At 47.2% G+C, this 26065-nt stretch overlaps 3 protein-coding genes and 1 non-coding gene across 5 annotated transcripts; all 4 read right to left on the reverse strand.

The window, feature by feature from the left end:
- Window positions 1-253: 253 nt before the first annotated feature.
- Window positions 254-3474, reverse strand: LOC100829596 (putative receptor protein kinase ZmPK1). The gene has a single exon (XM_003569487.4). It carries the CDS (start codon window positions 3342-3344, stop codon window positions 699-701), a length of 2646 nt encoding a protein of 881 aa, XP_003569535.2. The 5' UTR covers window positions 3345-3474; the 3' UTR covers window positions 254-698.
- Window positions 3475-4233: 759 nt separating this feature from the next.
- Window positions 4234-11310, reverse strand: LOC100829904 (auxin response factor 2). The gene is made up of 11 exons (XM_003569488.4): window positions 10743-11310; window positions 10574-10630; window positions 10282-10473; window positions 10113-10197; window positions 9573-9663; window positions 9320-9484; window positions 7464-7583; window positions 7296-7368; window positions 5682-5841; window positions 4735-5567; window positions 4234-4652 (listed from the first exon to the last, which is right to left on the reverse strand). Exons 1-11 carry the CDS (start codon window positions 10992-10994, stop codon window positions 4587-4589), a joined length of 2094 nt encoding a protein of 697 aa, XP_003569536.1. The 5' UTR covers window positions 10995-11310; the 3' UTR covers window positions 4234-4586.
- Window positions 11311-20570: 9260 nt separating this feature from the next.
- On the reverse strand, window positions 20571-20718 carry LOC112271227. Its single transcript, XR_002964221.1, has one exon. It is a non-coding gene; the product is annotated as a U4 spliceosomal RNA (small nuclear RNA).
- A 479-nt stretch (window positions 20719-21197) lies between these two features.
- LOC100830207 (NAC domain-containing protein 73) lies at window positions 21198-25946 on the reverse strand. 2 transcript variants are annotated; one of them, XM_010233823.3, is made up of 3 exons: window positions 24938-25946; window positions 24656-24851; window positions 21198-22236 (listed from the first exon to the last, which is right to left on the reverse strand). In XM_010233823.3, the coding sequence occupies exons 1-3, from the start codon at window positions 25115-25117 to the stop codon at window positions 21608-21610; spliced, it is 1005 nt and encodes a 334-aa protein (XP_010232125.1). In that variant the 5' UTR covers window positions 25118-25946; the 3' UTR covers window positions 21198-21607. The 2 variants fall into 2 exon arrangements, with proteins under 2 accessions (XP_010232125.1, XP_003569537.1); XM_003569489.4 differs by having other exon boundaries at window positions 24656-24857; window positions 24938-25940.
- Window positions 25947-26065: the final 119 nt, after the last annotated feature.

Genomic DNA, 26065 nt, shown 5'->3' on the forward strand with positions numbered 1-26065 from the left:
GTGACGTGGCACGGTGATGAGAAAAATATCTCCTGAAATGATAGCTTGGAAGATTAATTTAGGTCTTTCCTAATCTAGGTGTCCAAGCAGGGACACTACTGAAGAGATTCTTTGGCCTTTGCCCCTAAAAATGAGTAGGGTTTATGCTGAAAATGCTCTTAACTTGTTGAATTACAATCACTTTGGAGAATGTGCTCAAAAAACTATGCTTACCCACCCATGTTACTTACAAGCGACCCACCGGAAAAAAAAATCAAAAAATCTTAAACTTAAAAAATACTTCTTCCGATACATAATAAATACATAATAAATGACTACTTGCAGCCCGAGCAGTGCATCAGTCTGTTCTTTCAGCAAGTGGGATACAACGATGTCATCCTGGAGACGGATGCTTCCAACTTGAAGCAGGCGATCACGACGACCGACTATGGTTATAGATTAAAGCTCAATTAAGTGTTGTTTTTTACAATGTAACGGTCAATGTGTGTCCAAATCCTATAATAATAGTGTAGCTCCAGAACTTGCTGCCCGAGGCGTCTCTGTTTAGGAGATGATGAGTGGTGACCATGCATTCTGTTTGGGTTGACCATCGTCCGCAGTTTGTAATGAACTTGTGCGCTGGCGATTTAAACAACGGCCACATCAGGATAATGGAACGCACTAGTGTTCCTCTGAAAAATATAAAAAATAAAACTCGATCATGACAGGTACGCAGGGTGCTCATCCTCGTCATCGCACGCGGTGAGAGCTTTGGAAATGTCATCCATGGTTGGCCTGTTGCTGCTCCGCTCCTCCATGCACGACAAGGAAATCTTCACCATTTCCATGGCCTGCCGAGGGTTGAACTGCCCCTGCAATCTGCCGTCCACCAGGGACGTAACGTCTCCACTGGCCACCACCTGTCTCAGCGCCTGCGCGATCTGCCACAGCTCTATCGGCTCCCCGCCGTCCGCCGTCGTCTGGTCGGATACCCTGCTCCCCATGACGATCTCCAGCAGCACGATGCCGTAGCTGTACACGTCGACCTTGGCGTCCACGGGCAGGCCCAAGGCCCACTCGGGGGCCATGTACCCGGCCGTCCCCCTCATCTGGGCCAAGTGCACGCCCGCAGAGTCCCTCCCGGATAGCTTGGCCAGCCCGAAGTCGGCGATCTTGGCGTCGAGGTCCCGCGTCAGCAGGATGTTCTCGGGCTTCACGTCACAGTGGATGACCCACTCGAGGCACTCGTGGTGGAGGTAAGCCAGGCCCCTGGCCGCGCCCAGCGCGATCCTGTACCGCTCGCCCCACGCCAGAGTCCTGCCGCCCATGCCGATGCCGGCGCCGAACAGGTGCCTGTCCAGGGACTCGTTCTCCACGTGCTCGTACACCAGCAGCTTGTGCTTCCGTTCCGAGCAGAACCCCCAGATCCTGACCAGGTTGATGTGGTTGATCCTCCCCAGCACCGTCACCTCCGCCCAGAACTCCTCGTCGCTCTGCGTCACGTTGTCCGTCAGTTTCTTCACCGCCACCACGGCAGTGGTGTCGTTCTTGTCGAGCACGCCGCGGTACACGACGCCGGAGCCGCCCCTGCCGAGCTCCTCCTTGAAGTTCCCCGTCGCGCTCTTGAGCTCCCGGTACGAGAACCTCCTGAACTGGCTCGCCATGACCATCCTGTACCCCGCCTGCAGCGAGCTGGGCACGCTCTCCATGCCGGACAGGAACCACCATGCCGCGGCCACGAAGAGAAGCTCCACGACTCCCAGCGCCGTCGCGAACGCAAAGAAGTAGGTCCAGTTTGGGCCGTTGCTTGGCATCACATACGTCCTCTGTGGATATCTCGGGGCCAAGGAGCCGTTGGATTTGCAGGCAAGACCCGTGGACGGCGGCGGTGCTGCTGCCGAGCCGGCGTTGAGATTATTGTTATCGCTAGGCACCTTGAGATAGATGCTTCCCGGGAACACGCTGGACGTGTAGCCGTTGAACAGGACGCTTTTCGGGTAGCATTTGCCGCTGCCATCCAGCCTGTAGGAGAAGGCGGTGCACAAGCACATCCGCAGGCAGATGTTCCTGCAGTAGCCGAACGTGACGGACTCGTTGTACCCGAGGTCGTAGCCGTAGAAGTCGGTGTATGCCACCTTGACGAAGGTGAACCGCTCCGGCGCCACTTCGCTGCAGTTGGCGGCGGTGACGTTGAACGTCGGCACGCAGCCCTTTCTCCCGTCCCGCGGGTCGGCCATCACGTGCCCGGGTAAGCACGAGCATCGGAAGGAAGGCTGGTACTGGCAGACGGCGTTCTTGCCGCACAGCCCGTGCACGGAGCAAGGCTGTTGTACTGCCGCCCACGTGACCGTCCATGCGCCTGGAGCGGCAGACCCGGTGGTGCCGTTGTTGTTCAGGCTGTATATCCTCACGTTGCCGTCCTGCTCGATGGTCAGCCGCCTCTTGACGCCGGGGACGCCCTGATCGGAGGCCTGGACGCGCAGGTTGTCGCTGGAGAGGAACACGCCGGTGTCGTCGAGGACGCCGACCCGTGAGCTGTTGTACTTGGTCCGGCCGTTGCCGAACACGTCCCTGTCCGGGTTCGGCCAGTAGATGCTCGCGATGTCCGGGCCGTCGTAGAGGAGCCGCAGCACGTTGTCGTTGTCGTAGTAGAGGGTGTAGTAGCCGGCCACCAGCTTCTTATCCTTGGTCAGCGGCTGAGACGGGAGCAGGGTGTCCGTGGGCCAGTCAAAGCTCTGCCACACCCACGCCGCGGCACGCCCGGCGTCCGCGATGACGAGGTTGCCGGTGTCGAGGAGGGATACGGTGAGTTGCTTGCCCTTGCTGCCCCCCGTCTTGCTGTCCCACACGGTGGTGCCATTGGCGTCGGCGAGGGCCAGTTTGCCGTCGTGGCCGAACGAGATGCTGGAGAGCCGGCCATTGACCGGGTCGCCAAGGTTGGCCGTCCAGACGGCGGTCCTGTTCTCGGTGGCGGTGAACCAGATGGAGAAGTAGTAGGCGTTGTCGCCGGCTTCGAGGAAGCCGCAGGAGAAGGTGCCGTCCGGCGACACCAGGAAGGGCCGTGCGTGGTCTTCCACCGACATGGACGACCCGGTGCCCAGTGTGTGTTGTCCCGATGATGATGATGATGACGACGATGCGCACTGGCGCATGGCAAGGTGGGAGATCAGCGAAAGGAGGGCAGCTAGGCTGGCGAATCTGCTGGCCATCATGAATGTTGCAATAATTGTGGTGTGAGGTTTGTTGATCGGCAAGGGAACCAATCGAGCAAAGCTACTGGCATCGATACATGTAGTAGTACAATGAGTAGTCCATTGTATGGCTCTGTCTGTGATGTTAATCACTACTCTACTGTTTATGTTCATATTTGAAGAACTCACGCAGCGTTGAACGTATACGTCAAGTCACTACTGTTTATGTTCATATTTGCGTCAAAGTAGTTTGGAGAATTTTAGAGGGGTCGATCTGACCCACAGTGCTAGTCCGTTACCTTCTGATAGTGGAAGCCTGTTGGTGACAAGCTGCCAATTCAAGGACCGGAAGTGTGTCCATCTTGTATTCTTGTCCTGTGGCGTCTGTCGTCTGGCGTCTGCCAATTGGACGCCAACGTCGCCACGTCCTACCGCCTGCAGTGCCCTGGTCGCTACGGTGACGGCGACGTACGTCCATCTTGGATATCCAACCACGCTGCTAGTTGGCCTTATCTTGGAATTCTCTTTGTTTTTCCCCTTCTAAAAAATAGGTACTATGGTATTCATAAATTCGGCCGCGGAAACAAAGTTAGGCATATGTGGCCGCGAATTTTGACGGAGGTATCAAGCGTATACCTCGTAGCCGCCCTCTCCGTCTCCTCAAATAATATTGTTGCTCTTTCTTGAATGACAATTTCGCCTGTATGAATGTATGATCATCCTTGATCGATGATCCTTAACCTATGTTATTTTTAATTGCACGACAAGTGCCGTCCAAGACTCCAAAGGGACTGTCGATGGGGGTGGACTGTCGACCGGAGAATGTGTGGGTTTCCACGGGGGTGGACTGTCGACCGGAGAATGGACGGGGCTGTGGTGCTCGCTGGAAGGTACTCTCGGCCTCTTTGGTGCCTCCGATCTCCCTGCTCTCCGGCCGCGACACCCACGCTCCCCCAGCCCTAGGTTACCAACCCCTCCCACTGCCACACCGTTGCCTCAACCATGCCAATTCCGTGTGGAATTCCGCCAGACGCCACGCGGGCTTAACCGCACGAGAACTGCGTACTTGGAAATCAAATTGTGCTTATCCAGACAAATATTAAGTCTTACAACATAAATGCTGATTAAGAAGAGAGCTTAAGTTGAGGTTCTAGCAAGATAATCAAAGCTTGAGAAAGTGCACAACAAATTCGATAAGCACTCTTGGTCCATGCATTCACCAGGTGCCCCTTTCATAAACCAGGATGTGGTTACCGACCTAAGATACATAAGTTGGTGGCAAACTGGCAACAACATGTAGAGGGATCAGGGATGAACCGACCAGAATGTAGGTTTTGCGTCCACGAGTATCACTAATTTGAATTTTGCAACAGGCTATTATTTCGGCTTCTCCTCCCCTAGGATAAATTAGACGAATCAGATCATCATATCAACTGCAGAAACATCGACCACCATGCCAACAGCAGGCCTTTGCTCATGAACCTGCAAGAAAAAAAAGAAAGTAAACAACCAATTACACCAAGAACTCAAGAAGCTGCAAAAGAACATCTTATAAAGGACGTACAGTCGCACAACTGTTGCGTAGTGATTTTGGCATTTGTGGCTTTGAAGACAGGTGCCGTGAACTGTAATTGCCATTGCCACAATCCACTTCATCGCCTGCCTGAACCTTTTGAGTCAAAGAGATACCAAAGATCTTGCAGACATTTGGTTCATGCTCTGGACCCTTGTCAGGTGTCTGCAACTTCTCAGACCCAGTGCATTCATCTATCACTTTGCCAGAAACAAGGTGAGGCCAGAGAGGTAATGTACGATTGGTTCTTCCCATACCTTGAGTAGGGTTAAGACTAATATTCTCATCCTTATCCAGGCTTCTGTATACGTATTCAAAGCTAGGTATCTTGGAGCTAATTTGTGGAAACATTAGCACAGATGATGGAGAGGATGCTTGCGGCATTGCTGGTGTTGGCCCATGGTAATCACATCCTTGTGGCGCAAGCCATTTATATGTTGCACCAGACGCATGGTTGCCATCACGTTGGCAGAAGCCAGAACCTCTTATAACAGCATCAGACAAAGTTCCTCCTCGGTAAGGACGAAACACTTCTTGACCTTGCAAGACCTTTTGGAATCTTTGAGATTCCCCAAAGCCTGAGCAGTGGTAGGAAAACCCATGGTTTCCAGGTGGGGTTCCAGCACCAAGTCTTGGAACCCCTGCGACGTTACTCATGTTGATAGAGCAACTCCGTTCATCAGTGTACTGAAAACTTCTTGCTTCAGACGCCTGAGAAGATGCACTCACAGTACCTTCATGAGTTTTAAAACCCAACAATTCTTGACCTTGCAAGACCTTATGGAATCTGGCAGATTCCGCAAAATCCGAAGAAACACTTCCACCTGCCAAAATGGCAAAAAGAAAGGAAGTTCAGCAGGGCACACACAGTATCAGAAATAATTATCTTTTTTACTTGTAAATGAAAGGCTTAGTAGTTGTTGTAAATGGAAACGTACTTGGAAGCAACATATCTGGATTAACTTGGGGAAGGCATGGTTTCATCCGTTTTGAATGGTGAATGGACAGATGAGATCCTGAAACTGCTCCAGTAAGCTCAATGTCCCAAGGAGATACCCTATTAGGCCGACGGCCCTCTATATCATCATCCCATCTCACCTGCCAAGTTGGCGGTCAGTCAACACAAGATTGCATCCCTTAACATGATTTAGTGAAGAATCTAATGGAAGCAAATATAACAAAATAAATAGCTAAATATGATATCATATTTGCATCAAGTTGATTCCTTATTCACCACAGCATGTAAAATATGGGTGGATATATTTGGTTTGAGCCCCAACCAGCCAAAATTTGGTAGGTCACAGTTGTTTGGATTGTAGTCATTCTAACTGCCAAAGTTTTATTAAAATTATTTGGTTTGGATTATGAGCTATGTTGGGCTGCAACTCGGCTGTGCTAAATAAGATCAGTTGCGTCCACTTATACAGAAAAAAAAAGGTTAAATGATCGATTCAACTGCCCATTTATATGCATTCATACATCACCTATTTTTAGTTATGGACACACAAGCAAGGCCAAAACATGACTTCCCATCAGCACTTATTTAGACGGTTAATCAGGTGCACCATCCTTTCCACAACAGTGAGCGGGACCCATAAAGAAAGTGGGCGTGCCAATTTTTTAGCGAAGCATTCACGTGCCACCAGCTTGCCCATGAGTTGGCTAGAACCCCCAATTCCTGCCTCCGTCCCTGCTGGGAAAGCCAAAATTATGGTGCCCCATCAAACAACTACCAAATCCCACGGGCTAGCCTATTTTTTGGTAACATAAGCCTTGGTTGTAAAACCAAACATACCCTTGCATCCTACACAATACTGGAAACCAAGGAGCAGACCTGGAATGCTACTTTTCAGGGTCAACGAGTCCCTTGTGAGTACTTTGTTAAGAGACAATTAAAATTTTGGCCTATTACAAGGTTTTAACCATGCTATAGCATTGGGAATTTGTGATCGCCTTGACTTCGACCAAGTAAAACTATCAATTTTATCTACGAAAAGGAATTTCAATGAAGATTTTATGGAAGATCTGCTCCAGCTGAATCAGATTTTTGGAAAACTAAGAGCATAAGTTCCAGCAGTTAATCAAGCACTAGGACAAGTAAACAATTTTTCAAAGAGAGGGCAAGTAGACAATGCAACTCACTCACCCTACTAGTAAAATTGAGTGGTGATAATTAGCACAAGAAGTTGGCGTCTGAGGGAAGAAAGTGTAGCTAACACGTGTTTCTAATTTAGCCATCCAAATTTAGCACAAATGGACAATGCTTCCCATTTATCACTAAGGCCAATCAAGCCTTCTCTCTGTTTTTCACAAATGAACCTATAGAATTCCTTTGGTCTTAAGTGCTTTAAATGTCCGGCATCTATTCAAAATTCAAACTGGGAATACCAACTCGCCAACTGATCAAAAGTTAGACATAAAACCAAAGTATCAAATTAGTAAAAGATTCAGAAAGGAAATAGTCAGAGCGACCTACAAGAATACCATGTACATACATTGAGACCAATATTCACACACATCTGATGTGTCAAGCAAGAGAAAAAAGAACATACCACCAAACATTTCCACTTCGAACCATACGACTTCGGGTCTGACTCTCTGCTCCCAATTATTATCCCGGTGGACCTGAAAAATAATTTTCATGCATCACATGGAAACAAGAATAGTTTTCACGTGTTGCAAACCCGTCACAAAATATGAATTGAAATATTACGCCATACCTTCTTTCAGAAGCATCTTCGTTTTCGTATCTCATTTTGAACCTCATTCCAGCAGAAAAAGGCTGTCCAACACTTCTCATGAACTTCCAATATGGTATAATAAACTCAGATTGGCATAACCTGTGAGTCCAATGAACTTATGAAAGATAGGAACTGACAAGATAGGATAGTTAAACAAGAGAGTCAAGCGCAAAAAAAAAGTGTACAGTGTTATTTGCACTTTTAACTAACTCAATATTTAGATTATCCAAAAAACAACAAACTTAACAGAAAGGTCATGCATGTTTTTTTAATTTGTCTTTCCTGCTTACAAAAATTTGGAGTTGGTGGTGAGTTCACAACTATCCCTCTCTAAACATCTGCTCTTACTGACATGTGGGACCTCAACTCTTACAAAACACGCATCATCAGTATTATGTGGTTGTTATATTGAAGATGTGATTGTTTGTTGTATACAATTGATGATCGAACTAAAACAAATGCACTCATTTTGCACATTACGTCCTCACTATTTTTTTGTGGTTTCCTTAGCAATGCATGCGTACTAAACTAGTATGAATATATGCTCTAACAGAGAAGCAAAGCCAGCCACCCCCTTTAACAACTTGATTCTGTAAAATTAATGCTCCTTGATTCTAGTTTTCAATGAGAAATCTTCCTGGAGCAAGGGAGAGATCGAATCAGGAAAAGTGTTATCTCCTTGCACGTACCAATATGCATCAGATTGGTTGGCTCGTGTATCTCTTCGCAAGTTCCTATAGAACACCTATGCCACTTCTTTCCGGCTTGCGCTGGTGCTAAATCAGTTCAAGCTTACCTATCCATGAAAGCTCCAATTTGAGGATGCCGTGTAAAGATCATATGCTGTTTGAAACAGCTTACGAAGTTCGAGATTCTATGGTAGTGGCGCAAAGTGTACAATACCCCTTGACTTGTTCATTGCTGTTTAATTTATGATGTCATACTTTTACACTATTAATTTTAAAAATAAAAACATGCAAAATTAAGGTGCTGCTCACCATACCCACAAATTTATGGTAGATTGGGTGATTTTGCAGAACAGATTTAATGAGCATTGAGCAATCTTATCTCAAACTCAACCATTGGTACCACCAACTGGTCTATTTATAGGAGATAAAGCAAATCAGTACTTATCTAAGTTTTTATTTAAAACGGGTGTTGATTAATTAGATTAATTTTTATAGTTATTACATATTTTGAAATTGAGAAAGACCACTTTCAAACTGTTCAATTAGTGCCAAATGAGCATAATGAGTGAAACCATAAAAAAGTAATAAACAATATGTGTCTATTCCCAAATATGAAATTTCAGTAAGACCTTGCAAATCTTAATGGCTGCTTCAATTGTGCGTTATGCCACACTGTGATTAACTTTTGAAGATCACATGCAATGGCATGATTTACCATCTAAGAAAAAAATGCTACTCCGTATTCAGCAAGACCAATGAGGTGAGATACAAAAGGATGGATTCGGTAAAGTAACAAAGAACCAGCTCAAAACTGTTTCTTACAGCACTTAAACATGAATTCTGATTAAAAAACATGAGTTCCATGCTACTAAGAATGGTAGTACTTGAAAACAGTCAGCACTGGACTGACAAGTCATACAGTTTCTGAATGAGTGAAAACATGCTGATGTACACATATGATCCGGAGTTCTGGACTTGCAATTAAGAAATAACATACTGGTTACTATTTTAGATACCATAGACAAAATGCATAACTTTTCTTATTATATGGTTGAGACAACAGGATGTCTGTGCATCTTGTACACCATTTATTGATACATGCATTTGAAACGATTACAAAAATTAATCAGGAAAATATTTTACTACCTGGGATTATAGTAGACGTGGAAAGTACTTTTCACTGCCAAAGCATGGGCAACATTTCCAAGACTACTGTGACCTGGGTCCTGGTTATGAGGTGCCGGAAAGGGAGATACATTTTTTAGCTGAGCAACACGGCGCACTCCCAATCGAAGCTCTCCATCTTCACCTCTGAAGGAGAATGTAAAATCATTACCAAAAGGAAGGTAGAGTATGTTCCAGTGAACGGTATCGTGATTCTTGAGCTATACAACATTACCGGAGGAACAGTACTGCATCCCCAGAGACAAGCTTCTTCTTATTGACAAATGCACTCCATCCAGTGGTTAAAAGGTGCCTTCGTGGCTGGCCTGCAAAAGTTGGAAGCAGACCTATTAAGTCAGGACCACAAATTTCTCGGGGCTTCTTTAAATCCCAACGGTCCTGTCTTTATAAGCTTTGCCACACTGGCTGTAGAAGTATGTCATCTTCGGCAGAAGTAATAAAGAATATGCTGCAGGCTTGCTATGCCTCCCCAAGTGAGCAGAGCCGAAAGACCACGTCATGAACGAAACCAAATACAGATGACGGACAATCATGTCACCCTTTTTTTTTTGGTAATGCTCATCAACATGCATCTCAGATGGACAGCTGGTTAATCAGAATACTGGCCCCCAATAAGCGGACAACAGTACAAGCACTCTGGTAATGTGATAGAACAAGATGCAGGTTCTTCTCGGGCGTTAAGGAAATGCATCCCCAGTCTAAAAAATGAGCTCAAGATAAGCTAAGCTAAGCCAGTGAAACACTGGCGCTGTACCTCGATAGATATGTCGGAATCTCCACTCAGTGCCGTGCAGATCCTTGGCCACGAGCTCCTGGGACGGCCTCGGCAGGCTGTAATCCTGCACACGCCAATCAATACAGTCAGTACCCTCGAACAAAGACGCTTGAGGTAACGAAATCCCTTCGTGACTAATGCCCTGTACCAGCGGCGGGAAGCAGTCCTCGGCGGCACGGCGAGGCACGGAGAAGCCCCCGTGCGTGCTGGTGTCGGAAGCCGTGAGCGTCTTGCAGAACATGTGCGGTATCCGCGGGAGCCGCTTCATGGCGTCAGCGTCCTCGCCGTCACCGTCGCGGGCTTCCTCATTCTCCCCGTCCCGCACCCGCCTCTTCGATTCCTGCAGCAACCATCAACACGCAGACCTTTGATCATACGACTCGCATTGATCAAGCCCAGATACTATCAACTGCGACGGCATTTTAGATCGGTGGTAGCACCTCGTTGTCGACCGCCAGCGTGACCTGCGCGTACACCTCGTCCGTCGCGGCGTCCGCCTGCACAGCACAACGGATGCGAACTCTCTCTCAGTCAATGGCTCGAACACGTTGAGCTCGCTGACAGCGTGCAACACAAGCATCGGGCGCCGCGCGCGCGGCGCGCACGCACCTGGAGATTGACGTCGACGACGCGGCAGAACACGTGCGGCGGCACCTTGGCAGCCGCAGAACCCGCGTCCCCGATGTGCTCGAGGTGGCCCTGCGGCAGGTACACGACGGCGCTGCCCTTCCGTGGCAGCGGCCCCACGGGGCCGGCGCACGCGTGCCACAGCTCCAGGCACACCGCGCCCCTGGCCGGCTCCGCCGCCGCGCCGCCCTCCTCCTCGTCCTCCTCCACGGTGTTGAGGTCGATGCCCATCATGGCCGGAGAACCAACGCAAGGCAGGAAGGCAACGCAACGGTCCAGACTACAGAGAGACGGGGTGCGACGGGAAACGTCGCGCGGTGATGCGGATCGCGAGCGAGCGAGCTAGCTCACGGGAGGTTTAATGGGGGCCGGGAAGCGGAGTGGGTGGGGAGTGGAGGAGGTGGGGGTGGCGACACATGGTGGTGATGGCCATGAATGGCTATAGGGGGGAGGTGGTGGGGAGCTAGGGGGGGCTCGTATCGTAGGAGGCAGAGGGGAGCCAGGGCTATGGCCTAACAAAATATTTGTTGGATAAAGCCGCGGGGGTTTTGAGCTTTAGCTTTCGCACTTCTTCCGTCTGTGACTCTGTGTTGACTGTCGAGGCCGCTGCGCAGAGCACCGCGTGCAGGAAATAAATAAACACTATACTACGAATGCTTTATTACTACTGCTGCTGCTGGTAAAAGAAAGCGAGCGAAGGTGGGAGATACAGAGTACTACCACTACCATCAACCTCTCACAACCTCGGTGCTGCTGGCTGCGTGGTGCGGCAGAGGTGAGGAGAGATGAGGAAATAGGACGGGTAGCGGCAGGCAGAGACACGAGACTGTGATCGTGAAGCACTGGCAAGTCATTACTGTTAAAATAAGCTTTATACTGTTCCCTGTCATCTCTTCGCTGCAGTGTCGCTGGCGCTCTTGTGTTTTAGGTGGTCAGACACTTGTGACGGTGATAGGAGTATTACTGTCTGTAGATATATTTTTCTTAGGTCAGAAATAGTACAACGAGTGACAGAGTCATTGTATATCTTTTTCTTTTTCTAGCTAGCTATACTCATGTCTAGTCGTCTGCTGAAAGTCGATTTTCTGCTGCCTGTCTTTGATGTGAATAAAAATACGGAGTAGGTTCTCTGGTTGAAATCATAGTAGTACGATTTTCTTCCCAAGATTTTACTTCCTCTCAGCAAGCATGGGGATATCATCAGTTTTATTTCGATTATTCTTCAGTTTGATATGTGAACTATAAACCCCAACCAGTGATACTATCCTTCAACAGTGCAACCAAGCGTAGAACGCATCGGACTAGGGGAAATGCTAATTGGGACAACATATTAAATACAGTATATTATTGAAAATGGGCACCACTTCACATTTTTTATGGTTTGGAAAAAAAAAAGCATTCATATACCTATTGGATTCGAGGTTGCCTTTGTAAGTTTGTGCACAAAAATATAATCACGTTGCCCTTTTAGGTTTCGTTTGGTCAACGATCCTAGGTAGGGAAGCCTGGGGCACGGCTTTCGCTGCTTGCAGGCAAGCGGCCTACGGTGGAGGGCCTGGCGGCGGGAGGAGATATCGTCCGAGGTTGGAGGCGAAGGTCAGCGCTTGCTCGGGATTTCTTGCCCGACCCGTCGAGGTAGGGGATTTCGGGGGTTTCTGTTAAGCGAAGGAAAGTAGCGCTCGGTACTTCCCTAGCCTAGGTCCGCAACCAAACAGAGACTAAATTTTGAGACTCTGAGGCCCCGTTTGGATTAGAGGAATTTCATAGGAAAAGTGTAGGTTTCCACTTCCTATAGGAATTGATACTGTAGAGCTGTTTGGAACATGAGAATTGGATGTAGGAAAAGCAAAGACAAGTTTCCTTTGTAGCTGATTTCATGCAAAGAATCAACGTTGATCAAGCGTGTTCTTGTGCTCATTCAGTCCGTGGTCCTCAAAGCCTCTCCTAGAAAAAATAAAACCAATGAACTAGAACAATGAACACACCGGCCAATCGTTTCTATTTGCAAGTTTATTTTTTTTCAAGTCTACCGTCCAATGCTATAAGCTAGTTGCATGCCAATAATATACTCTTGTAATTTTTTTCCTATGTTTTACAATAATATACTCTTGTAATTTTTTCCTATGTTTTCCAATAATATACTCTTGTAATTTTTTCCGTGCTTTTTAATCCTGCGTTCCAAACATACTCTTGTAATTTTTTCCTATGTTTTACAATCTTCTGGTTTACATCTGCATTCCTTTCTAATTCTTGTGTCTTTTCCTATTCCTGTCTTTTTACGTTCCCGTGTTCCGCTGAATATGAAGCATCGACCGGTCCCATAAACACCCTTCATGACCTATAATATCTAGCTCGATCGGTGGTCCCCCTGAATGAATCTTAATCATGCAAATGCTGATGACAACCAATTTGAGCGGGACCAGAATGTCTAGAGACCCTGAACGGCCGGTGGCTCCTTCATCGCCGGCCCCGGCGCCCACATTGGCATTACTATCAACTTCCTGTAGCCATCTGGGCATGTTCTTGTCTGCGTCTTCCCCAAGATGTACGACATGTACATGCACGTAACCGGGCCGGGGGTTCTTTTGCGTTCTAGGCCACCATCTGTTGAACTGTTTCTGAAAGGTCCCCCTCTTGGCTTACCTTCGTCCTGTTGGGCGACGCAGTACTCAATTATTGGGAAATCTAGACTAGCAAACGTTTTTAACTCTCTTTTCATGGATGAAATTTCCCTTTCGTGAGTCTCCGCAGTCTCCGAGTCCGTCCGAGAAAAATAAGTACACTGTTCTCATGGTTGCAGACAGGCTAGCTCACCCTCCACAAACCAGCATCATATCATGCATGATGTGATGGTAGTAGTACATGAAGATTTTCACCCGGCCGGAAGGACTGAAAGGGGATTAACTTGTGCTCATCCATCACCCAAACACGAGGGCTGGGCGCGCGTATCACGCCGTCTGCCGCGTACGACCAAGAGTATTGATGGCTTTGTACTGCTACCGTACCGTGTATAAGACTGTTGACGCAGCTGCCTGCCCTCGCACTGCCGCTGCCAAATTTGATGGCCCTGTCGCTGCTGCCTGCTAGTGCTGCCGCTGTCGAGCCCGGCCGGCGTGGCAAGGCAAGGCACCAAGACCCAAACCGGGCCGGGGCACCTCGCAACTCGCATACGTACTCCGTGGAGAGAGAAGCAATGGGTGGGATGAGATCGATGTGTGTACGAATTGGGCTGTCTGGGGCATGCATGCATGCGTATAAAAACAGAGTGCTACAGCTAGCGAGGAGGGGGGGGTTAAAAGAGGAGGAGGAAAAGGGCCCTCCGCTCGTAGGAATAGCCAGGAGCGCCAGTCAGCGTGCAGTACTGGTGTTACGTCCACCTCACTTTCTCCCTCGCTTTTATCGGGCGTGGGTCACAGTCGCAGCTGCTAGCTAGCTAGCTGATCCTTGCAGTAGGCAGCTGCTGATGGCCCTGCCCAGCCTGCTAACCCTGTTCCATTCCCTGGATGGCTGGACCGTGTCCATGCCTCTGGCTGCTGACTTCAAAGCACGGGTTTCGCTACGAAAAAAATCATGGCGTGACCAACTTTTGATGGGTACACGTGGCCCTGGAATCATAAATTTTTATGTTTTTCGTCCCCCGCAAATATCATGCGGGTAAAGCAGGGAATGGAGTATAAGTTTAAGATCGAAAAAACGGCCATTTGCGTGCAAGAAAAATATAGCCCTAGCCATCGAACTATACAAATGTTGACCGTAGAATAATAAGTAGCACGTTTAAAAGGAAATATGAATGTATTTTGACATGTCTAATATTCTGTTTCCAATATACACTACAATACTCGTGCAATTGTGCCTCCTACAAACTGAAAACTGTTGAAGCAACAAGTTTTGAACGTGATGAATATCGTCGCCACCAATTGAGACCCTTACAAAAGTAAGGACACTTCCATATGAATTATACAGGCTTGTGAAACTTGAATATTCAACAATCAACATGTTGTATATCATATAATCTGATGAGTGGGTATGCTACCTTTTCACTGTACCACATTTTACATTTCCGGATATTCTTTTTTGTATAGTATCAGTTAAACATTTGAGGAATGTATTTTTGTAAGGATATTTGTACCAAAAATATCCATATGCAATTTTCCATAAAGACCTGACTTTCTAGAAATCATGTAGTCAAACTGTATCATTAGATTGCCTTGAAAATGTAGTATGGAAAAAAAATAACTTGGAAAAAAATTGCATGATTACAACTACTTGGTTAACTGCCAATACATAACCTAGTTTGCGAGATTAGGGGCACTTGATAACAAATCTAACTGATCGAGCCCAGTAATCAGTCGTCACTTGACAAATCTAACTGATCAAGACAACCGATCAGTTGCCACTTGGCAAACCAGGATGACGACCTAGTCGATGAAGTACAACCAGCCCGACTAGCGACAAATGGCTCACTCTCTCATTCGTCTTCTCCTCTATTTCACTCTTTCTGTTTCTTTTCTTGTTGCATGTGAAGGAGAACCAGAGCTCAGCGGCGGCTGTGGAAGGAAGGTAGTTCAATGGGGTCACTCGACGGTTCGAGTACCACGTGAGGAATCATCAAACTCTACACTCTCCCTTGTATGGTGAGTTCAACCATTGAGATTAGTAGTGGCGAAGGTAGAAAACCAGATCATTTGGTTCATTCCCGTTATTTATGTTGCATGTTTTCAATAACATGCAAATAAAAAACTAAATTAGCGAAGGATTTAATTATTTCATTGGGTTCAAATGGTTATACACCAGATCCCCCACTGGAGATTAGGGTTTTGTTTTATTAAAGCATCGCTTGACATCCACACGTATGTGATGTATATTTGGACTATGGGTCATTTTGTCCTAAGTCTGCGTATTGATAGTGCTCATTTATGTCTAAAGTTAGGCGAAGGAACTAGCAAATGAGTCCCACAAGTAAGAGAGGTAAGAACGTCAAACTTGCGTTTTTTGATATGTGTAAAAAACACGTGTACGGAGTATATTCTTTTTTAAAGGAGGGGATACAGTGAAAATGTATCAGCAAAGCAATTAACCAACTCAGTATATAATTTATAAAAAGAATCATCAACTTGAGGTATACGACTGCGTATCAAAGACCTATGAACTTTGGCGATATATGATCAAATCCTCGCGATTTGCTTTTTTAGGGAAAATTCCTCACGATTTCTTCCCGATAGAAAGAACGAGTTTGGAAGGGATTGGGTTAGAAAGAAGTCGTCGGGTGTAAGCGAACATAATAAAATTCTATACGACCCGTTGCACCGGCGACCTAGTCGTGGATATGGATGGCAATGGGTATCCGAAACCCGAATACCCGACGGGTTTAGACCCGATTAGATGCGGGTTTGGTAAAAAAAGTTGACCCGTGGATCTGCAATTGGGAATTTTCCAGACCCAACGGGTCTGACGGGCCCGGGTCTGGTATTGCCGGACCCGAACCCGCATCCCCGCGTACCCGGTTCGTAGGCTTCAGATATGTGGACCTAGGCCCATAGTCACAAGTTAATGAATTTCAGGCCTGGCCCATCTAACTCAAACCCTACTGGCTCTTCGGCCCAATGCCCCCACATACGTAATATTCCATCCCTCCCACCCTTCCGCCGCCAGCCAGTAGTGCTCCTACCCACGAGGCACGATCGATCGTATTTCCCCTAAACAAAACGAGGCCACGAGGTCACGCACGGCGACGGGCTCGCCTTGTCCGACGGCGGCGTCTGGAAGCACGACGATGGCTTCTCCATCTCCTTCCCTCCCTCCGCCCCTCCTCCCTATCTCTCTGGACTTTGGCCCTCCGCCTCGGCGCCGCCACCTCCGATCCAGCGCCCATCGAGGCAACATCTCGCGTCGATGTGGATGGGTCTGCTCCTAGGAGGAGGATCCTGGCGACTGCCGGCGCCTCCCGGGCTAGTCGCGCCGCCTCCGCCTGGCGCTCAAGACCGCCATGGCGCTGCTCGGCCGGCAGGATCCAGACGAACGCCTCCTTGGAGTCGGGTCGGGTAGACCCGCATACCCGCGAGACCCGAGTCGGGTCCGGGTCTGTTAAAATTATGGACCCGGCCCCGAACGCGGGGGGTGCCATCCACCCAATTTTTCATCGATAGATCATCTAATCTAATCAGGCCAAGTCCTTTACACCTTTGCCGGGCGGGCACGGGCCCATCCCAGTATCCACGATCACGCCAGCCCATGCCTAAAACAGCCGTGGTACGTAGGATAAAATCTGACGTGAAAGAGAGAAATGAAAAAAAATCACAAGTCTTCTCTTAATTAAGAGATGATCTCTTCACAAAAATGATAAGGCAAAGATAAATCGAATTTATTATTGTACTAGATTTCACATTTTCTTAGCATTTATTTAGTTAATTTTATTTATCTAAACATTAATTTTAAGATAGAACACTAAGAGATAACCCATTGTACAATATGTTTTGTTGTCTTTTTTAATTGACGTGAAATGTCTAAGATAAAACAGTCTTGTCAACCAGTGTACGAGGCCTGACCCAATGCTGCTCTGGAGAGCTGAGACCTCCTAAAAAAACCATCAACTAGTGACGATTAAAGAAAAAAACTGCTAGTGACCGTAAGATGTGAATCTGCGGCAAGGCTGCGCCGTCGGCCACAGGGAGAACGAGGCCCGTTGCCGGTCCTGCCGGAGCGCGGTAGAGGCCAGCTGCATGCCTGCATCGCCCAAAGCCCTCAAAAGAAAACGAAAGCTGCATCGCCCGAATCGCCGGAGCTGAACAAGGAGAAGTCGGCGAGATCGCCGCTGACTGAGCCGCCCAAGAAGAAGCCTACCCCTATATCGAGCGCACGTGGGCACCAGACGACGAGGACCGGATACAGGGATACTCGACGCCATGGCGGCCCACCGCAAGGAAGATCGGCGGAGCACTCTGCCAAACCTCAAGGCGCTCTTCGCCTCTCTCCACGTGGAAAGCTTCTCCTCGTGGAGCTCCTGAGGTCTTGGAGCGGGTGCGTCCGAGCATCGATGATATCAAGGCATGGGCTCTAAACTTCAAGATCAATGAGCTCAGGAAAGAGCTGAGGGATGCTATCAGGGAATCGATATATCCTCGTCATCTTTTTTAAAATTCTGAATGCATGTCGCCTAATATTTCTGAATTTTTTATAATTGTGGCAGCAAGTCCATGGTAAATAATCTACTAGAAAAGTTCATGTGATTTTGCTGTAAGCCTCGAAGGCAATGTGTTTGGACTGAACCCTTTTGAGGACAATTTGAGAATTCGCTGAAATCATCAATAAATCCACTTATCAATAGTTGTTTGCTATATTCTCCTTCTTGCAATGTACACTAGTTCAGATTGACTAACTTTGCTAGAAAAATAACTGTCGCACCAGTGGCATCCAGAGTACCACCGCTACATGACGCGTGGACCACCTCGCTTGCCCCTTGGGAGGATCGCAGCTCGGGCCGCACCCCACGAGCTGCCCGGAAAGTCACCAGCACGGCAGGACTAGCCGGGCTGCGGGGGTTGCCCTAGAGGCAGCAAGAGAAATTCCGCCCGGGCGCTTCCCGGAAAGGTTACTTGCCGAGAAGGGTGTTCCCGGACGCAGGCGCCCGTTACAGGAGTGAGACCGAGTGGGCAGGACAGCAACACCACGTGGCCGCTCGGCGGGGCCCCCGTGCGCAGGGTTCGCCAGGACAAGGAGTGAAGCACACTCAAGCATTAAATGCACCGACAGAAAAGAGATTCCCCGTCCAGTCAGCCTACAGTGACTGGCCCGGTGTAAATCCTATGCACGTAGGATCCTAGTTGCAGGGCTACCCATCCCGCATGAAAGCCAGCGCAGCGAGGGCAAGCTGTCCGAGTTCTTTGCTCGCCATTTGTCACCCATGCACCGTGGCACATGTGGCATCCCTTTCGGTATAAAAGGAGGACCCCCGCCAGCGATCAAAGGGTTCGGTTCGGTTTGCTACTAGTTTTAGCCAGAAATAGCAAGTAGCTCTTAGCAGAACAAGAAAGAACGCCCGGGGACTTCCTCCGGCAACTTGTAAACCCTTGCTCATCGGTTAATAACAAACTCAGAAGCAGGACGTAGGGTTTTACACCTCAGGGTAGCCCGAACCTGGGTAAAAACGATCCCGTGTTCATCGTGTCCCAGCGCTTGACATTGGCCTCGTCGGCGATCGCCGGAGCGATCCCCATCGCCCACTGGCGAACCTAAAAAGGGGTGCTCACGCATCCCCGGTGTCTGAGCCCCGTGTTACGACAATAACTTTCAGAACCTACTACTACATCTTGCAAGAAATGTAGCATTTGTCCTTAGTGGGCAATGCTTCAGTATGCATTTATTCCTTTGAGATTAGGAGGAAATTTCACGACTTTCAGAACTTAATACGACGTTCAAAATGTTTGAAACAAAGTAAAAATTTCAAAGCTGGAGCACCGAAGCAATTCTCATAAATGAAACAAAGAAAAATTGCTCATACCGTTGTAAGTACCATGTGTGTCTATGTTACCGCTAGAAGCAGGGTACTCTCTGGTCTTCTAGTACAGGCTAATTCTAGCTTCATATGTCAATCAATTCTATGGTCCTCGCGAGTTGAATTGTGCCAAATCCATTGAGCTTTGTCTTGAAATTCCAGCAGCAATATGAAGACACTTCAAAATTGAAGATAAGTCAATGTCGTGCTTACGTGGTCTTGCGTCTATGTATTGCCGGATTTGGTAAACGTTCAGGAAGCTGGAATGACAGATGGTGCAGAAATCAGTTGCCTGCTAAAATGGGAGGTCGGGTTGAAGAATGAATCAAGTGCTCTTTTTGTTTGATGTTTTTGTTTTGCTCTGTCTATTAGAAACTGTTGAGGGCATACCTTGTTACTGCTGATTAGTGATTAATAAGCTTAGGTTGCATGTATTCAACAGATTTAGGGGCGGAGCGCCCTGTATGGCATGCTATGGCTGATGGCATACCTCAATTTGGCCTCTTTCTATATCTTGTCTTAGCTATTTAAACTAGCTCAATATAACGATGACTACTTGAGTTTAGTTCTCTGCATGTAATTTGTGTTTTTTTGGTAATTCATTTTCTTTCATTTCGGATCAAGATTTAGCAATTTCACCTGGTATTTTCAGGACGCATTAAAAAATTCTTCGCATGTTGATTATAACTTTTCAACAATAAGTATTTTATTGATTATCATCGTCACGTTAAGCAAATACAACTCGCGCGTGAGTTCAATGGCCTCTACATTACTAGATACACAACTAGAAAAGACCGCTCAAGCCTAAAAAACAGTTTAGAGCGACAAGTACAATATTCGTAGGTAAGCACGCCACCCTACCACGCTCCAGCTACGTCAGGCTACAATAGCCAAAACCCGGTCCACTGTTCATTATACTTGTTGGCTCTGCGCCTCCGTGTTATATATGAATTTGTTTTGCACCTTTGAACTTAGATGTATACTCGGCCACACCAAAAATTTTGTTCGTCCTCCGCCACATCTTGTTTCGGAGTTTCTACAGCTCACTCAAACTGTTTCTGCCATCTCGTTTGCTCATTTGTTTTGGTCGGCCGCCTGATTTCTCTGGTAGTCCATGTATGCATGTATTGCGCCTGTTCTTTTGTACTTTTCGTGTGCTGCTCTTAAGCGTCCTTGCTCTAGTCGTCAAGCTTGGTACATGGCCAAGATGGAGCATCCTTTCCTCTAGGGCAGGCGAGGCTCGATCTGCGCCTTGCAGTTTGCACCCTACCTTGTGTGTAAAGGGTTGTTTAGGCAAATATTTTAAGCTTAGTTTTGTGGGTTTTAGCCTCACGAGGAGGGAACCCTTCCAGAAATTCTCAGTGGCCCATGAGGGCCAAAGAGGGGGTTTGGAAATAGTTTTCAACCAGCAATTGACGCGCCTCGGTATAACCTCACTAGCTGCGTCATTGCCCCAAGCGCAAAGATGGTTTCAAACGTGCCCCCGGCTCCCCTTCTTATGCCTAGTGTTGTCTAACACATTTGCCTAAACAACCGATGTGGTACAATTTACGGAACAACAAACCGAGTTAAAGAATTAGAAACCAGGCAACCCAAAACAGCAGTTCACTCTTGTCTGGGCCTCATCGCGTTGTCCTTGTTAGGCCGTATAGCCCACCAGGAAACAAGAACTCAGCAGGCCAACGATGGCATCAGCTCCCTTCTATTTGGGCTGCCCTATTGTGTACAAAAATACTGCCAAGACTTTGCTCTCCTCTCTCTCTCGGAAACAAGAAGGCAAGACCTACTCTACTCTATCAGTCTATTGGCAAACGTAATAATCCATGATTCCATCAATGACACAAACTCGGTTACAGTTAGGTTAATCCTGGATGCTAGTACAACTTGAATCGCTCTGCCATTTACATGAATCTTATTATGGAAATGAACCGAGTGAACAACACAAATTTTCCCTTTACCGCACGATAAGTCCTTCAACCATGCAAAGAACGATTAATTGGTGTACAATATTAAACGTCACAATTCTTATTATGGAACAATTAACAGATCATTAAACAAAAAATTGGAGTATGTCAAGGTACTTGTGTACACGTATAATAATGAACAAATTAACGACGTCGGTCCCTACGCTTCATCATCGATCTGTGCAGCCATGCACTCCGAACTCCTCTTATTGTCCAGTAGTACGTACCTTTTAGGAAAGCTTATACCCGTAGTAACATCGTTGTCCCAGTGCCATTATCTGCAGCCTGCCACACTCTCAGTACTCTCTCCTGGCCTCTAACCTAGTAGTAATGTGGGTATATATCAGTCAAGAATATAATTTCTTTGCTTTAGTTGGCTTTGTACTTCTTGATCAGGGGCCAAAGCCTGTCCCTCCCGTGTGCACCTCAAAGTTAGGCATCAAGTGAGCAGCAGCAGCAGCCGCCGCCGCCGCGGCTGCCGCCCTGTTGTTAGGAGGAGCCGCCTGGCTGCTGTACCCGATTAGTGCCGGGCTGTAGAAATCTACCATCCCTGGAGTTTCCTTCAGCATGCTGTTGTTGGTGTTATTGTTGCCACCATCGTTCTGACGGTGGTGGTGCTCAGCAGCTGCAGCGGCAGCGGCGCCACTCTTGATGCTGCTCCCGGCGGCTGCTGCGCCCGTGGAGCCACCGCATTGCCGCGGTTGCGTCTGGAAGAAGACCTTGGAGACGACGAGCTCGCCGTCCTTCTCTTCCTCGTCGGAGCCCAGGTGGTACTGGTGCATCACCCAGTTGGTCTTCTCCGGCTTCCGCTGCTTGCCGTAGTTGGTGTAGAGGACCAGGATCTTCTTGTAACCCTTGAGCTTCCCGTCGGTGAACACGGGGCGGGTCTTGCCCGTCTTGTGCCACCGCGTCTCGCCGCCTTGCTCGTCGGTGTGCACCTTCCGCCGCTTCCGAGTGCCCGTCGTGTACGCCTTCGATGGACGGTGGAAGAAGTGACGGATTAGGCCGTCCTTGCCGACTCCTGGAACCAACAATGTAAAATGATCATGTTGCGGATGGTTACAGGTGTAAAATTCGTCCAATGCATGAAACTTGCATGTGTGCAAGATGACCAAATGACTTCACTTTTTTTACTACACGTGGCCAAATATATACTCCCTCCGTCCCATATTAATTGTAGCAGCTTTGTCTAAATACTATGTATCTACACACCTCATGCATATTTAGACAAAGTTGTGACACTTAAAATGGAATGGAGTGAGTAGTTATATATGTACCATGCATGAACCTAAGCAAATGGGCCAAATTTATGGCGTTTAAGAACTGCTTCCATCCTTCAATTTTGTAAGAACCCTAGCTTGTATTTTGATGACGAACTGTCAGTCTTCAAATTTTTGACACCATATATTTTGATGCCTAACCTATATATTTTATTGGTTTAAATGGATTACTGATAATACAAATTGAGATCTGAAAATGTGTGAATGTCTAATAAATAGGGGATGCAAGGAGTATTTCAGTGCACTACTTAATTATACTTCCTTGGATTGATGAATAACATTTTCTAGTCAAATTAAACACTTATATCTTCTTAAATATTTGTATATCTTTTACCTAGAAATCATCAGATTGCATAGATTGACCTCAAATATTAAGATGTCGCCACATAAATGTCCGCAGTTTTCCGTGGTCAATACTCAAAAACAACGTTTTGAAGTGTCAAAAAAGTGTCAGTTTTTGTGATATGGAGCACACATTTTATTTGCTTTCTCTGTATGCATGTATATAACTTTATTTTCTTTTGCAGGAATGTATGATCTGTCCTTTTTGTACATAAAAAACTAATTGAACTAGACTTATAAAATTCGTAGACATGGAAAAAATCTACACCGTAACAAAAAAAAAGGGACCTATTTTTCCCCATACGCCGTTGATCGTGATAGTTTGTCGATACAAACCCGTTTACCTAGTCCATCCTCCCGAGATGTTCCACCACACTACAGTCTCGGCACCCAAAAAAAGTCTAACTAGAGCGAATATGAAGTTGTAAATTTTAAAGATCATAGTTCCAAGAAATCATATTGTAAGACATTAAGAATTAATCTTGCCTTAAAAAGGATCTTGCGAATGGTTTCTACATAAACCTATGAATAAATAAAGGCACAAATAAGATGCTTATCCAGAATATCTATATACATTTCTACTAAAAACACTGCATGCAGCGTGCATATTTTCACTTTCTCTGTGAGGAATAATAATATTAGGAAGATATCATTCACTCATCCCTATTTTAGTTTAATATTCCATCACAATATTAAAAAAAATCTGAGAGAATTAGCAATGAAATAAAATACATGCATGCGTGATCAACCAACCCACCCGTGGTTCTTTATCTTGTTTGCACGGAATGTATATTCAAAATTAATTAGGTCTTGAGGAAAAGATAATGCATTTCTCAAAAACAGAAACAGTGTAAATCTGTAATGGTTTGGTATATATATTGTCGTTTCAAAAAAAAATGCAATAACTCTTCTACAATAAATTAATATATGGGTGTTTGGTCGATGCAGAGCAGAGTCCCCAGCTGGGTGCTCACTTAAATAAAATAGTACGTATCATTAAGGTGCTATTATTTGCAAATACATGACTAGCTAACCTAGCTACATGCACAAATACATATATAGATTACGGGATCGATCACCTAACAACTTTCAGATACTAATAAAACCAATATATAGTGCAGCTAAAAGAAAGAAGATGAGGAAACCAATCCCTATCCCACGAGTCGTTTCAAATTAAGTTCATACTTCCTTTGGTCAGTTGTTGCGTGCATCTTGCATGACGTAGACATGTGATGGGGCATTCTGTTGTCTCAGTCTCTTGTTCTAGAGTGTACAAAAACTCATGCCAATTAGGAGAAGCAATTACTTGAAAGGCAACCTTTCTCAGTATTTATACGGCATCGTGTACAAATACAAATGCTTATGGACTAACTCGGCACACGCATATATAAAAAGCACAATTAAACAAATATACGTACCCAACATAATATTTTTGGCAACTCAACATACATACAGTATACACTGAATTTCTACGACGCATATATACATGATGATTAATTGATATTTGAAGCAAGGACACCAAACTGAAAACGACGCAAACCCAGATTTCATATCAAAACAAGGAGTTTTAGACGCAGAGTTAATCTACATATAACACGGCCGGGTTCGTGCGCGCCAGATCCGTGACGGATCAACAAATTTCTCTGTCGATCGGTCGGCCTCGACCAGTCCTAATCGATCCGGGATCTTTTGAAATTTTATTACGCTCTCGCTAGCTGCTAGCTGCAGCTGTTTGGCCGACGCAATGCAAGCGCACAACCAACACAGGTAGGAGTACGTAATTAAACAGTAAACACAAACGTGGCAGGTATAGTATACCTGGGAGCCTCTCGGGATGGGTGTAGCAGATGCCGTTCTCTCCCTCGATTGCCGGGATGAACTCGTCGACGAGCGGGTGGAGCTTGCGCGTGTCGGGCCTGGCCTTCCCCTCCAGGTGCTCCAGCAGCTCCTGGTCCGTCGGGTCGAACTTCACCCCCGCCGGAAGCCCCGGCAGATCCTGTATCGTCGCCGCAGCCTGCAACTGACCGGCCGGTCATATATATTGTCAGTTGTTGTTACGACTCAGTCAGTTGACACGATCGAATCCAGTTAATTATTTACCTGTTCATACTGCGCGTGGTGGCCGCAAGCGGGGCACGTCCTGACGAGGCTGACGTGGGAGGAGGCCTGCTGCTGCTGTTGCTGTTGCTGCTGCTTCTTGGCCGCTGCCGCGACGGCCGCGGCGGAGGCCAGGTTGTTCTCCACGGCGCGCACGTCGTTGAAGCTATTGCACCATGTCATGGCCGCCCGGGCTCGATCTCGATCGGCTCTCGCTAGCTAGCTCCTCTTTTTACCAGTGCGCGCAGGGGACCGACTGGCCGGGCCGGGGCCTGCAGGTATACACGTACGCGCGTACGTACGAGTGATGATGAGAACTGATAATCAAGAAGAGATCGTCGAAAGCCTCTCCCTGTCCCTCCCTCCTCGCGCTTTGCTAACCCGTCCCCATATGTGGCAAGATTAGAGACTGAGCTGCTAGCCCTGCCGGTCAGGGGGGAATGAAAGGAGGTACGTGCGTAAAAGGAGAGATATGATCTCTGCGCGCAGCCAGGGGTCGATCGGGGGCTGGTGGCGGGGCAAGCTAAAGAGGCGCGCGAGAGGGGAACAAAGCGGGCTGAGAAGAGAACAAAGAGAAAAGAGGGTTAGGGGAGGAAGCTTGTCCCTGTTAAAAGCTAGCTCTGGCTACCACACTGCGATCGATCCTCCCTGCCCTGCCCTGCCCTTGTACGCTGTGGGCTTCTCTCTCTATCTGGTACAGAGGAATAGAATTCTCACCAACTTTTTGGTTGTTGCTTCCCAAGAAGATCGCCACCACGAGCTCCCTCTCTAGCTATAGCCTTCTAGGCAACAACTAAAAAAAAAAAAGAAATTCAGAGAACAACGAAATCAGCAGCTAGGTAGGCACGAGCCCTCTAGGAATTGGGAGAAACGGCAGAAAGGAGAAATAAAGAGGTCGGAAGAACAAGGTTTGCTGCTGCTGGCAGCAGCAGCAGCAGCTTATGGATTTGTTACGTGTCGATGAACGTGTGTAAGAATCAGCAGATTATCGATCATAGGCCGGAGAGAAATCGGACGGGATCTGAGGCGAATGATGGGCGGTTGCTTGGCCCTCAAGTCTGGGCACGCAATCCGTATACGTGACCAGGAAACCAGGCGCCGGATTCTCTGCGCCGATCGACTGGGTCCCCC

This window comes from Brachypodium distachyon, chromosome 2, assembly GCF_000005505.3.
Source record: "Brachypodium distachyon strain Bd21 chromosome 2, Brachypodium_distachyon_v3.0, whole genome shotgun sequence".
Taxonomy (NCBI): domain Eukaryota; kingdom Viridiplantae; phylum Streptophyta; class Magnoliopsida; order Poales; family Poaceae; genus Brachypodium; species Brachypodium distachyon.